The sequence below is a fragment of the Pleurodeles waltl genome, chromosome 10 (assembly GCF_031143425.1).
Source record: "Pleurodeles waltl isolate 20211129_DDA chromosome 10, aPleWal1.hap1.20221129, whole genome shotgun sequence".
NCBI lineage: Eukaryota > Metazoa > Chordata > Amphibia > Caudata > Salamandridae > Pleurodeles > Pleurodeles waltl.
In genome coordinates, this window is record NC_090449.1 from 771,316,257 (window position 1) to 771,330,748 (window position 14,492).

At 43.2% G+C, this 14,492-nt stretch overlaps 1 protein-coding gene across 11 annotated transcripts in view; it reads right to left on the reverse strand.

Annotated features, from left to right (window-relative positions):
• Nucleotides 1–14,492, reverse strand: part of KIAA1217 (KIAA1217 ortholog) — a 1,319,791-nt gene that overhangs the window by 558,107 nt on the left and 747,192 nt on the right. For all 11 annotated transcript variants that reach the window (XM_069211370.1, XM_069211371.1, XM_069211380.1 and 8 more), the window contains one exon: nt 11,284–11,482. In XM_069211370.1, coding sequence (XP_069067471.1) covers nt 11,284–11,482 — 199 coding nt within the window. The remainder of the gene's footprint in view (nt 1–11,283; nt 11,483–14,492) is intronic.

Here is a 14,492-nt window from a genome sequence, read left to right on the forward strand (position 1 = left end):
AAACAGGAATAATTAATAATTACTTTACTACAGATGTATGCCCCATTAGTGGAGAAACTAGTACTTTCAATTTCTTATAGAGCTAGGACTGTTTTTGCGCAATACCCCTGTGCCTTGGAGCAGTTAAGTAGTCGTGACACCACACAGCCTACTGCTTTGATTATTGGTATTGATCTAATGTTTGTACATTGTATTCCCCCTGACTTTTTTGATACAGCCACAGGTTAACTAAGCTCAATTGCACAGCAATTTGTGATACTGCAAAGCGCTATAAAGACTACCGGGCTCTGATGCCCAACACCGCAAAGAGCAGCACAAGCCAGAGGCGAAAGGACCAGTTAGGTGCAATACGCTGCATTGTCCCTTTGATGATGTAAGTAGTGATGCAGGGATTTCCCCACCGATGATGGTGTACCATGACTTTGGTATTGAGATAGTCTTTGTTCATGCCATGATGTTATTGCATTGTATTATGGCGACACTTGCACAGATATATTGACTTGATTAATGACCTTTATCTTAGTGTATGACTGTCAGGGCATGCTCCCCTTCTCCCAAAGAGAAGCCAAGTGGTTACCCAAGACGGGTGAGTTTGTATGAGATTGCAGAACCTTTCACCATCTGTATGTGTATATATTTGTGTGGTGTCCTTTGCCTATATATGTCGTTTGTGTGATTCACTTAGGTGATGTGTGCCATCTTATACACGTTTGACACTTGATGTATGCAGCCATCGTTGGAGGCAGCCAAAACCCACTTGTGTTTTTCTTGTTCAAAGAGTGCTTTGTCTTGTTCAGACAAGGTGAAGTACCTTTTATGACAATTAAGGAAGTAGAGTAGTGAATGGCATAGTATACATTTTGTTTGTTGTCCCTCTTTGTTTTCATTTTAGGACCACAACAGTGCTTCATTTTATATACAGCTGAGTGAATCCTTGCATGCATTTTTAGTGTATTATGCAAGATCCACAATTTACTGGATAAACCTTTTCAACTGACCGGGGCCACAACTGAGATACACGTCCTGATGAATGCTCAGGACTTTATTGGCCTTCACCAGGGCTGAAACATGTTGACAGATTAGTTAAGGGTCACAGGACTATAATAACCTAGGGAAACCCTTTTGTTGTTTGTTTTTAACCATACCTATTGTCACTCTCAGTAAAGGGATACCTTTATAAACAGTGAGGTATGTTTATCTTTAGACCCTCTGTAGAATCTTTGTAAGAGCTCCTGTAAGTTAGTTGAGCCCACCCTGGCTTTTAGGAGCTGGGGTAGACCCGATGATGAAGCATGCCACTACTAGAGTGGGTGCAGGTCACTAAAAAAGAAATCTGTGATACCACCGGTATCATGGTTTATTGTTGGGTCTAGGGATACTCTAATTTGATAGTGGTCTGCTGGGAGCCACCTGAACATCTTGTGGAGCATGCATAGGGTGTGGAAACAGGCAGATGAGGCTGTCAACTTGTTTCTGCATGGATAGTTTGCTCTCCAGGATGATGTTGAGGTTGTGAGCGTGGTCTGTTGGTCATCATGTGTCAGTCCATGACGAGGTGTGGTTCCCAAAGATGAGAACTTAAATTTTTTCAGCGCTGAGTTTTAGACAGTTGTCCTTCATCCATTCCGCTATGTTCATCATGCATCTGTGGAAGTTAGCGTTTGTGGTGAAGGGATCGTCAGACAGTGAGAGGATGAGCTGTGTGTTGTCGAGGTACGAGGCAATCCATTTGAGGGTGTTTCCTTAAATCCCAATGTGGTGCAATCTGTTGATCAGGATATGGTGGGGCACTGTGTCAAACGCGGCAGGCAGGTCCACGAGGATAAGGGCTACTGTTTCCCCACACTCCAGGAGGGATCTGATGTCCTCTGTGTCTGAAATCAGGGCTGTCTCAGTGTTGTGGTTAGCTCGAAATTCAGATTGGGAGGGGTCCAGGAGGTTATGGGTCCAGATGTAGCAAAATCCGATTTTGCGACTTGCAAATTGCGAGTCTGAGCGACTCGCAATTTGCAAGTCGCAAAATCGGATTCAGAATGGTGTCTCAGACACCTTCTGCGACTCGTTATGGGGTCGCAAAGACCCACCTCATCAATATTCATGAGGTGGGTCGCATTTTACGACCCCATAGCGAGTCCCTGCACTCACAGGAATGGTGGCCTGTTGTAGTCAGCAGACCTCCATGTCTGTGACTGCTTTTTAAATAAAGCAGTTTTTTTTTCATTTTGCATTTTCCATAGGACCACTGCCTGCTCTGAAAAAATATTTATGTCGACATTCACAAAGGGGAAGGGGTCCCATGGGGACCCCTTCCCTTTTGCGAATGTGTTACCAGTGTGACACTGGTGGTAACTGCGAGTTGGTTTGCGACCGCATTCGCGGTCACAAAGCAACTCTGAATTGCGATGCGAGTCGCAAATAGGAAGGGAACACCCCTTCCTATTTGCGAGTCGCATTCCCAAATTGCGAGTCGGTACCAACTCGCAATTTGGGAATGAGCATCGCGGGAGGCCGTTTGCATGGCGTAAACTGCATTTTTCGCAGTTTGCGCCATGCAAACGGCTTGCTACATCTGGCCCTAAGTCTTCTAGGTGTTAGGTGAGTTGCTGGTTTGTTGCTTTCTCAAGGACTTTTGCTGGATAGGGGAGTAGAGAGATGGGCCGATAATTGTTTAATTTGGCATGGTCAGCGAATGGTTTTTCAAGGAGGGGCCTCACTTTAGCATATTTTCAGCCCTCCGGGAAGGAGGCCACAGTGATGGAGGTATTCGGGACCTTCCAAGCTCGTCGCCAATTGTCTTACTTCTGAGGTTGAAGATGTGGTGGGGGCAAGGGTCCATGGGTGCTCCCGAGTACATGGAGTTCATGATGGAAATAGTGTCTTGCATGGTGAGGAGGTCCCAGTGGTTGAGAAGGTGTTCAGGGTTCGTTTTTGTGCATGTGAGACAGTTGATGCTGTCTGCGGTAGAGGGTTTGTGTTCAAAGTTTTCATAGATATTCGAAATTTTGTCGTGGAAGAAGTCTGTGAGGCTGTCACACAGTTCCGGGAAGGGAGTGATGTTGTTCTCGGTGGCTGCAGGATTGCCTTCAAGATGGTGAAGAGTTCTTTGCTGTGGTTTGTGCTGGCTTTGATGCTGTCTACCAGTGTGTTCTTCTTGGTTTCTTTCAGGAGGTAGTGGCACTGGTTAAGGGCAGTCCTGGAGGTGGTGTGGTCTTCTGTTTTTTAGCTGATGCACCACTTCCTTTCAAGTTGCTTGCAGGTACATTAGGCGGAGTGCTGTTCCTTGGTGAACCAGCTTTCTCTTTTGCTTTGTTCTTTGACCTTGACTGTCTTGGTGGGGGCAATGGTGTTGGTGCATTCTGTGATCCACTGGGAGAAGATCTTTGCTGCTTTTTCAGAGTCATGTGTAGAGTCTGGAAGGGGGGAGAGGAGAGTGTTGTTCCACTGGTTTTCTGATACCTTTTTCCAGTTTAATAGTGGTAAGGCTGTACTCATTAATGAACAGTTTAACTAGTGTAATTTATACATTCCTCGAATTATGTAATGCTACAGTATAGTACCACAGTAAAAGCAGAAAGATGCTCACAACCTTCTCACACATCGAGGCCTGAAAACGGGATTTAGATTGGTGTATGTTGGCGGAACGTGTGGCATATGAGAGCAGAGGATATCCCAGGAAATGGGAAAATCTGGGTGGGTTGGAACACTCGCAGGGACAATATTTTTACATATGCTTAACACTGAACTACATGAGACTCAGGCCACAGATGTAGGGTCCTATATAGTGTATGGGGTTGAGGGGAAGAAATGTAATGCTATTACAACTTGCATCAGTGCTATGTCTGCTGAATTTACACCTGTTTGATGCTTTAATAAAAATATTTGTTTTTGTTAAAAAAAAAACCTTCTCACACAATAATGTGAAATGAAGAAGTACCAAGGTGTTCGAATAGTTTGCAAGTGCACTCGGTTTTGTACAGCCCAGAAGAAATTAAAACATTACATAACATTGTGTAGCATTTGTGTGAATGTTGCCACCTTGCCTGCTAGGACTTTAATTGCAGCATGTAGACAGTGCTTAATATGAGCCAGTGGTTGCAGGTGGGGCATGCCAGCACTTATCTTTCTTCATCAGTTTTTCACCCTGAGCAAAAGAGAGACAACACAACAGGAGGAAAAGAGAAGCAAGAGAAAGAACGGAAAACCAGTTACAAAGAAAGAAATAAGGAATGAAAAAGAACCTGAAAAGGTAAGATAAAGGGCAGCGGGTGTCTGGTTATTGTTTAAAGTGGCATGTGGAAAAATCAAGCCTTAGCAGCCTTGTATTCGGCACCACTGCAATTCGATAGTGCCAATTGCTTCTGAGCAAAAACGTGGGCCCTGGCACTAATTCTGCTAAAAATGAAGCACCGCATGTAGGAATCTTGGAAGTGCTCTCTCAGTTCCTCCCCTAGCATCACATGTAAGTGCAGTAAGATCGATGTTCATCCAACAAAATATGCGCAAATAGAGAATAATGGGGATGTTGGGCACTGAGATCTTCCAAATGCTATCAACAAAATATCAGCTCGAGGTACACCTTGTAATTTATAGTGATTTCATGTTCGATTTTATGTTTTGCATGAACACGTGTGAGGTAGTATACAATGCAAACTAAGGGAGACCACAGGGGAGGAAATCACTCTTACCCCAAGGGTAGTGAGGCTGGGCATTTAGGACGACCACACAAACCCAAAATGTACATTATTTTTCTGCAACATGGCCCTAATAGTGGCCAAAGGAGATATAGCTAGGACGTGGGGTTCAGCACAACCCTCAACTGTGAATGAATGGATGTGTAATGCGTACTGGTGCGTGCTAGCAGAGGAAGCAGTTTTTAAAGTCCAGGGTTGCCTACACAAATTTTTCAAGATTTGGGGTCCATGGCGGGACTCTCGAGAACACATGGAAGATAGATTTGGACACATGCTGTAATCCACGGTATGAAAATGAGGACGGGAGAGAGGAAGAGGGAACGGGGTGGTGGCATGAGCAATGTATCCTACATTACTATGTGTTTACAATTATGAATTTGTAATACCAAATGGATGCCTGTGTACCGCGATTATCACTTCCTAAGGTTTGGTTGTTATGTTTGGTAAATTGCAATGGAAAGATTAAAAAAATATATGTTGCGGAGGATGTTTCATCCTTCTTTGCTCTGAACTCTTCTCCAGGGCAGCAGCGCAGGGGAGTGGACGTGCGCCAAGGTGACTCATAAAAACCTGATTTCAACTGAGTTTTTTTAGTATACTTTGCCGGGACTTGCTTTGACGCTGAAATTCTCTTAGTTTTCCAGTTACCTGCCGTTTTATTGTAGCTCATGTGAAAGATTCTGGGCCCCTATAATCCTTTGTTTGGCTGTTTGTCCTGTTTTTCGATTATCATCTTTGGGCAGACTGCTTAAATTATCAGTTCATTCATTCTATTTTCGCATTTCAGAGCGGGGCTAGGATGTTCATTACATATTCTCTGTCATTGCTTGTTCACCTCCAAAGATAGCATACTTCCATCAGACCACAACAATATGTTTGTATCTGTGGTCAAACAGCCCCAAAGAATGTCCTAGTTTCCCTTCATGTCCATGCCACGAATTAAAGTATACATTGGTTTATCTAGGTGACTTTTTTGTGCCACCCATACCTTTCCACCAGCGAAATGTATGCCAAAAACAATTTCTTCCAGTCTTGCCAAATTGTACAGTATACAAAAAAACTCAAGAAATATTGAACAAAGCAGGATCCGCAGAAAGAATCCAATTCTGTATTCCCAATGTCATGTTTAGTCAACATGAGATTTTTCTAGTCATTGCTAAGATATGGTTTTAGGAAGTTCCCTTTGACAGAGTCAACAGGGGCTCCATTAATGGTAAGATTAGAGTCCACCATCTCTAAATGAGGCAGGAGGACCAAGAGTTTGACGGACGGGTTACTCTGTTGCATTGATATCGAGTATCTCTTCTGCCAAACTCTAAATCAGGCCCATAGTTTTTTCTGACCCTCCCCCACCTTTCTACTTCTACAGACAATAAAATTACAGTTACAATTTCACATGCTCAGATTTCTAAAATCCGAATTGCTAACCTAAAATTAGCAACTCCTGCGGTTTTCACTGCATTTCCTTTGTTGCAGTGCATCTCAAACATAGGTCAGCTTTTTACAAAAAAAATGTGATCATGCTGCTAAACTGTATTGCTTCCATCAAGTTGGTCTTGCCAAAACCCTTAATACACAGAACAGCTATTCACTTTACAACATGTTGCTTTCAGATTATTTTATAAGCAGACAGCAGTAAAGCTTAGTCTTGGATGGAGGGCAAAAATGATGACTCCACAATTTAAATTAGTCTTAGAGCCTTTAAATGTAGGACAGGACAAAAATACATTACTGCACGCTGGCAATGTTCTCAATTCCCAGCCATACCTAAGGAATATCTGTAGCATTCCTGAAGAGACCTTCCTGCCATAAGTGATTCAAGGGGATAGGAGCCTATAAGAACACTGGAATTACAAGTTTAATCTCTGCCAGAAATCATCCAATAGTGGTATACATAGAAGGCTGTGGATTCTGATCATGCATGCCCATGCCAATTGGCAATTTCTGGACCAAACAACATGACCTACCTCCATCTCCTACATTGGATCACAGAAACAATGGACATGCTCCAAAAAATAAGACAATCTATGAGATTGACTTAATGTGCATAGTATATTAAGACCTCACTCATGGTCCCATGTAGGTCTCAGAAAAATAGAGGACTGTGTGGGTCTCGGAGATAGTAGTGTCTCAGAATGGTGAAACAATGGAAGCAACTAGTGTAGCAGGATGTCCTGTATAGCTCTGCTCTGTTCTGGGCATGGGAGCGGTAGTGGCTTACTACTCTTCTCTAGTCATTGCTGTGTTAACTGCCTCTACTTTCTGTTTCCCTGACTGAGCCACTACTGCAAACACCGCATTTCCTTCTGGCTCCTTGGAGCCCAAGAGAGTGAAGAAAGCAGTAATTTGGAAAACTAGCTCTTTAGCTGGAACAGAAAGACTATGTTCAACTCTGTGAGGTCTGAATGTTATTAAATGACTTTCTTTATGCAACAGATCAGTGGTGTAAAAAATGCCCCTGCAGTGCGGGGGCCCCCAAGCTCCAGAGGCCCCCTCCGGCACTTCGCACGGGGGGCAGAGCCCTGACCTGAAGTCTCCTGACTGGGCCCGAGCAGTGGCGGCTCCTCCGCTACGGCGGGGAAGCATTGCCCCCCAACAGCAGCAACCGCTGCGAAGCCTTTAACAAGGAAAGGATAATAAACAATGTTTATTATCCTTTCCTTGTTAAAGGCGCAGGGCATGTGGGATGACGAGCACTGAGGGGAGTGCAGTGTGCACTCCCCTCAGTGCACATGTATGTTTGGCCGGCCATCTCGGGTTGGCCAAACACACATGCACAGTGTGCTCTCCCAAGTCTGGCACTGTGTTTCCCGGCTGGAGAGAGCAGGCACAGGCTCCCAGTCTGCCTGGGAGTGCCCAGGCTGGGTGCTCCCAGCCAATCCTAACACTGCTTTGAGCAGCATCAGGATTGGCTGCAGGGCAGGCTGGGAGCCTGTGCCTGCACTGCAAGACAGAGGAGCGGCAGCACATCGCAGAGGTACGTTTTTTAAATTGATTTTTTATATGTTATTAATGCCCCTCCCGCGCCACCCCGACAACTGTAATCCCTGTGAGCCACGACTGGTCCGGAGTGTGGAGGTCCTCTCCATGTACATTGCCAGGGGGCTACCTCAAGTTTCGTTATGCCACTGTAACATATTAGTGTCAAAGCAGTGCAGATGTCTCTTCTACTCTCTGTTATATGTTGAGAGGTCAATACATGACCTAACCATAGTATCTTACACTGTTGATGCCGTGGACATTGTTTTGTCAAGTCACCAGAATTGCTGTGCTTTTCCCATCAATTCAAAGGACAATTATGACTAGTCTGCACGTGTTTATTAGGGATAGACAGAACTTGTGGAGTTTCACTGTGCGTAGTTCAGCGGAGTGACACAAAAATTCTGAGACGATCCGTGGAATTCGCCAATGGGTGAAAATATGCATGTCACTCTGTAATTTATCGCCAGTAGTGCGAGGAGTGCTGAAAAATCAGAGTGAACGGCACCATGCAGTGTGCAAGAGGGCACGGCCATTCAAGTTCATATTGCTGCCGCTTGAGTAGAAAATCTACTTAAGTGGCAGTAAATCTACTCTCTGTGACTGCCTGCGTTGGAAAATGGCACTAGAGGACACCAAATCTCACTCGTGCTCGCATTTGTGGAGCCTCGCAGGAAAAATGTATGCGATGTGACAATTGGAGGAGGTAGGACGAAACTATGCATTACAAACGTAACGCAAAGTCGCTAAATTCTGCCAGTTCTGCAGGCAAAATGAAATATTTCGCCCACGGGCATCTTAATTATTCCATGTAGACTTGTTCATATTTCATAGTGAATGGGTCCTCTCGTTTCTTATATTCAGATGAATCCATGACACCCTAACGTAGTAGGTGCTGAATAAAGTGGTACCTTAAGAAATGTGTTTGACATTGCACTGCTTAGAGAAACAATCTAATGTAGTTCTCATTCATATTATTATTATACTATCTAGGAGATTTACAACCATCAACAAAAACTAGGAGAGTGATACTTTACCATGGAGTTCATGGAGGTTAATGGTTTCTGGAATGCTTGAATGCACTTTCAAAAACAATGCACCCCTAATATTTAACCAATTAATTTATATGTATTTTAACTTTATTTGCTGTCCATTCTTAGTTTCAGACTCTGACAGTCGGTGGGATGTATTCCGCTATTTTGGGCAGCGTGTTCTTGGCCCAGACCAGCTACACATTTGAGTGCCTCTTATCTTCCACTAAAACTTTCCAATGTTGAATTTCCCATTGAAGTGTATGGATTCAGTTAGAGTTTATACTACCGTGCAAGTAAAGACTTCAATATCCCAAATCGGTCCGGTGACCTTCGATTTGAGAAAAATGCCATACCTCTCTTTACACATGGTTATGGGTTTATGTCTACAGGCATGCAGTGCACTAACCATAAGGCGTGGACCAAACTGTTGTACGTAGGGCGCTCAGCTCTGCTTACAAGTCTTGCAGTGCCTTACATGGATAAATGCTCTGAAAACCTGCACAGCCAAGTTCAAAACTAAGGGGCATATTTATGGAAAACTGGCGCATCATTCATGATGCACAACTTTTCTAGCACCCCATTGCATCCCCCTGACACCATGTGTGCGCTGTAATTATAATACTACGCACCATGGCAGTGTGTTCACATTAGCGTTATAATTTATGACGCTAATGTGGCGCTTTGCAGTATTAGCGCCATAAATTATGGAGCTTGTGCAGCAAGCACAGGGAGGCCCATTGTTTTCAATGGGAGCATCAGCTTAACACGTGCTAAAAATGGTGCAGTGAAATCTAGTAAATTTCACTGCACCATTTTTCTGGGCCTGCCTATGTGGGAACGCCCTCCTTGCATACATTATGCCTGGCACGGGCATAATGTGGCGCAAGGCTTTAAATAGTGGCGCACTTTGTAAACATGGTGCCTGGAAAATGCCAACTTAACTCCACATTTGCATAAAAAAAATATGCAAATGTGGCGCAAGATGGCGCTAGGGGCATCATAAATATGCCCCAAAATCGTCTCAAGGTGACTCAAAGAATGGAAGCATACATCTAATAGTCTGTACAATGTCTAGTGTATTACCCGCTGTAGATTGAGAAAATGGCTCTTTGTGCTTGCACTTTTTTTTGCATAGTATGTAGGCTTTCCAGACATACATTTTGTAGAAGAGTCTCAGGTTGTGGAAAAGCTTCACTTTTGTCTTGAGATAACACCTCTTGTAATCCAGGGAACAATTCCAGATAAAATAGTGGACTGATGATGTTTGAATGTCAGAATATCAAGGACATACATTTTGACCACCAGAATATTCTGAGTTTCAGTGTAGGTATATAAGTATTGATTTACTATTATTAAATCCACGTTTACTCATCTTGAAGATGTGTGTAATGTTAGGGTACACTTATGAAACATTAGGTATAGTAAACTTATGTTAACCTTTATATACTTACCTTTATGATATTCTGGTAGTCAATATTATAGGTGTGAAATTTGGCAGGTCGATATCTATATTGAGTTTCTGGTCGTAAACTGATGATAGAATGTCATACTGTCTGCAAATTTGGTGGTAGTACATTCCCCACCATACTTTAAGTACACTAAGTTTCTATTCATTAAGGCAATACAGACTTTAGGCACAATTTCAATTTGGGCGGAGGCTACAGAGCAATTGGGGCAATAGAGACATCTTCCCCAAAAGGCGCAACTGCAGTCCACCTTTCAAAGCTAGAGTTAACCGCAGCAGGGGTAGCCTTTTTTGCCAAAACTGCTTCCACCAACAGTGTAGATGGAGTTACAACGAAAGCAAACAATGCTGGAAGGTTGGCCATGACATGGTGATATGGCGGGCTAGTCATCATTATTTTTTGTTTTCCAAATTTAAAATAACTGTTTTTTGTTTCTTAGAAAACAAAAAGGCAATGTCCTTTACATGCTAACAGTTTTCTCCAAGCATGTAGATGACCTTGCTTGTGCTTTCCTGTTCCGTGCCACCATCACCTGCTTGGTGGCTGCAGACGGGAAAAAGTGTCTAACAAGGACAGCCAAGCACTAAGTAGAGTGGGTCTCACAAGATCGTGACAGCTACAAACTGTGGGGCACAGAGTGTTTCTGAATGCCTTGCCACTGGTGGCTCCATCACTGGGAACAAACCACTTATCATGGCTCTAAATGAGGTAGGTTACCAAGACAAGGGTAGTGAGGGTTGGGCAGAAGCATTTGTCAATTTAACAATACATACAGTTTCCACACAGCTCTAAATGATCCCCTTAAATTCAGAAGGATTTTGCCACTGAAGGAAAGAGTTAAAAGAGTAACACTTAGAAAGGATCCCTTAAAATAACAGAACGGTAATGGACATTTCATGTCTTAACTGGCCTTAGCTAGTTACATTAGAAACTGAAAATAAACATTAGCTCATACTGTATAGATAGAAGTTACCCCCTTAACTATTAGATCCTTCCTTCTGGTCAGCTTGGGGCACGCAACAAATGTAAATGCGGTACAAGCAACACAGATAATTTTGACTTCATCAACCAAACAGACCATGGAGGCTAATTTAAAAATAAATGATACTGTACCTAATGATCTTTCCTTTGTTTGATTTGTTGATCTCACCACTGGCAGGCTAGCTCTTGTGCGACTGCCCCTTAAAAATGGCGTTGGAGAATCTCCTCCTTCAGACATAGCTTCTAAGGAATCTGCAGACACCTCAGATAGATGTTCCGCTTGGTCACCCAAGGTTGGCTGTGGGCTTTGAGAGGGCTTTGGGCTTCTTGTCTGTTGAATAAAGAAGAACATACTATATTATTATCATTTAGCGGACAATTTCAAACATTGTATTCTGGAATTTCACTGTGAGCATGTTCGCCTGCATATGTAATGTTATGGTATGTGACCTATCATTTGTATAGCAAGCATCGGGCGCTAATGTAGCATTGTAGTACTCAAACATTCTGGGGCATTTACAGACAAACCTGTATGTTTGGTTGGGAGAACACCTGAGTAGAATATGTTATATGTAGGGAGAGCTGGGTGTTAATTGTGAGATTCTTAAATGTGGGAACTTATTACAAGTTGGCTGGAGCAGTATTCCTCAAGGGATACTGCCCATCTGCTTTTGTGGGCCCTGTGCTCCCGCACATAGGATTACTTGGTTTGAAAATACTGGTCCTGGTCCTGTAGGGTGAGGAAATGCACACTGTAAAACTAATCGGAATCCTGGATAGCCAGAGGAAGGGGGCACTGCTTGACTCCAAACACCAGCCCACAGCACCAGAGGAGCATCCAACATTGCCCACTAGAACAGCAGTCCTTATCCTGCCCACTCATACACCACCACCCACACACCCCACAATATGTCCATTGTCCAGATATGCAACTTGCTCAGAGAAGTTGGTGAATCTCAGTGTTAAAGTTCCTAGGATAATCTGCAGGAAAGGAATCACTTATGTAGGGTTTGCATGGTTATTTCGTATTTGAGGGATTAAAACTATGAATATTCAGTGTATGGGGGCGTGATACTACTTGGTATCAGTAAATGCGGCCCCTGTAAATCCCCCTCTAAACTGCAGGCAACTTGTAATGCGTCTGGTCATGGTATGGAAAACTTGTCACTGCCTATATCTGATGAACGCTTCATTGCTTGTGATGTCATATTTTACCAGGTTATCATGTATCAGCAAAGCACTTAACTACTGCAACACAGCATCGTGCTGAGATTTGAGGAAGACAACGAACAACATGATTGGCACTCCAGAACACACTCTCAGGCCACCCAACAGCAGAGTTCCCCTGCTGCACAGACAACATTCGATGTCTGTCAGACCAACTCAGGCAACATGAATCCTAACGTGGAAGGCTAAGAGATAGATATACTAGGGAAAGCAATACACATCTTGTAATGTTGCATACCGTGAACTGTGGATTCTTTCTTTACCATGGCGGAACTATTTCAACAAAAAAATACATGAGCTCAGGGGAACAGAAGAATGCTCTAGAGTGGAGTCTGTTTTATTTTCTAGAAGTACAGGTATTAACTTTGAAATGACCTTGAAGAGTCACTTAATAAAACTGTCTTGGATTGAGCACTGCACTGCTTGCACTGTTGTCATTCTTTCAGTAGAAATTCAACGTTCCCTGCTATTAGCATTAAACAACCCTGACATTGCCTTCAATATCTAAATTGTACTTAATTATACATTCTTGTCAGGCAGCAATCCGAGAGCACTCTGAATAAGGGAACACATATTCCGTTGTTATCGGGTGCGTAAAGAAAACTGTCAAAAATATTTCTCTTAGCTGTCCTCTATGTACTTGGTCAAAGTCAGCATAAAAAGCTGTCTTAACATTGCCATTAAAACATAACCCTCTTAATTATGGATACATAGTTCGAAATCATCTGCACAAAGCAGGGCTGCCTTATAAGCCACAAAATGATACTAATTAATAACATAAACATGTATCTAGTAGATTACCGAGGAACACTTGACCTCTAACAAATAACTTTAAAATGCCTTTCAACAGAATCCCTTCATTGTGTCACGGGGCGTGTGCTAGACGCCAATTCACCAGAATGCCTGGAATAGCGGAAGTGGCATCACACTCCCTTTGAACTTCATTTTCACATACATGCTTACACATACACACACACATTCACATACGACATGACATACCTATAATTAGCAGGACTGGCCATTGACCGTAATGAAGTATGAAGTGTGTATTTACTATTCTAACTCCAGGCACGCTTTGATAGAAGGGAAAGTTTTAAAGCGGACCGAGGCAAATATAACTGCACTTTTACTTTTTTGATGCACTTTCTCGAAACTACCTAAACACAATATGGGGGCAGGTCCTCCTAATGCACCGGTCCTCACAAGGATAGTGTTTGACTGGAACTGACAGTGTTTACCCACTCTGTGAGGACCAAACAGCTCCTCACAACATGGGCTATACATGCCCACTTACACACACTGTTAAACTTGGCATCCTTAGCGTGGTCTCCCCTGTCCTTTTTTGCCTCTGCTTCCCATGTTTTGACTGTGTGCTGGACTCTGTTTTTTGCTGTTTTTGATACTATGGGCACTTTACCACTGCTGACCAGTGCTAAAGTGCAAGTGCAAGTGCTGCTGTGTAAAATGTATTTGTAATGGGCTTTTCCATGATTGGTGCATTTGATTTACTAGTAAGTCCCTAGTAAAGTGCACTAGAGGTTCCCAGGGCTTGTAAATCAAATGCTATTAGTGGGCGTGCAGCACTGGTTGTGCCACCCACATTAGTAATCCTGTAAACATGCTCAGGCATGCCACTGCAGTGTATGTGTGTGCAGCTTTAAACTGCCAATTCGACTTGGCAAGTGTGCCCACTTGCCAGGACTAAACCTTCCCTTTTTATACATGTAAGGCACCCCTAAGGTAGGCCCTAGGCCCCATGGGCAGGGTGCAGTGTATGTAAAAGGGGGGATATGTACTGATGTGTTTTACATGTCCTAAAAGTGAAATACTGCCAATTCAGTTTTCACTGTTGCAAGGCCTATCCCTCTCATAGCTTAACATGGGGCTACGTTTCAATATTCTTAACGTGTAGATTCCCTTTGAGAGCAAATAGAAATTTGGAAGTTGATGTCTCTGAGCTCACAATTTAAAAATACATCTGTTAGTGAAGTTGGGTTTTAGATTGTTAGTTTGAAAATGCCACTTCTAGAAAGTAGGGATTTTCTTGCTTAAACCATTTTGCGACTCTGACTGTTTGTGGATTCCCTGTCTGGGTCAGGCTGACAGTTGGGCTG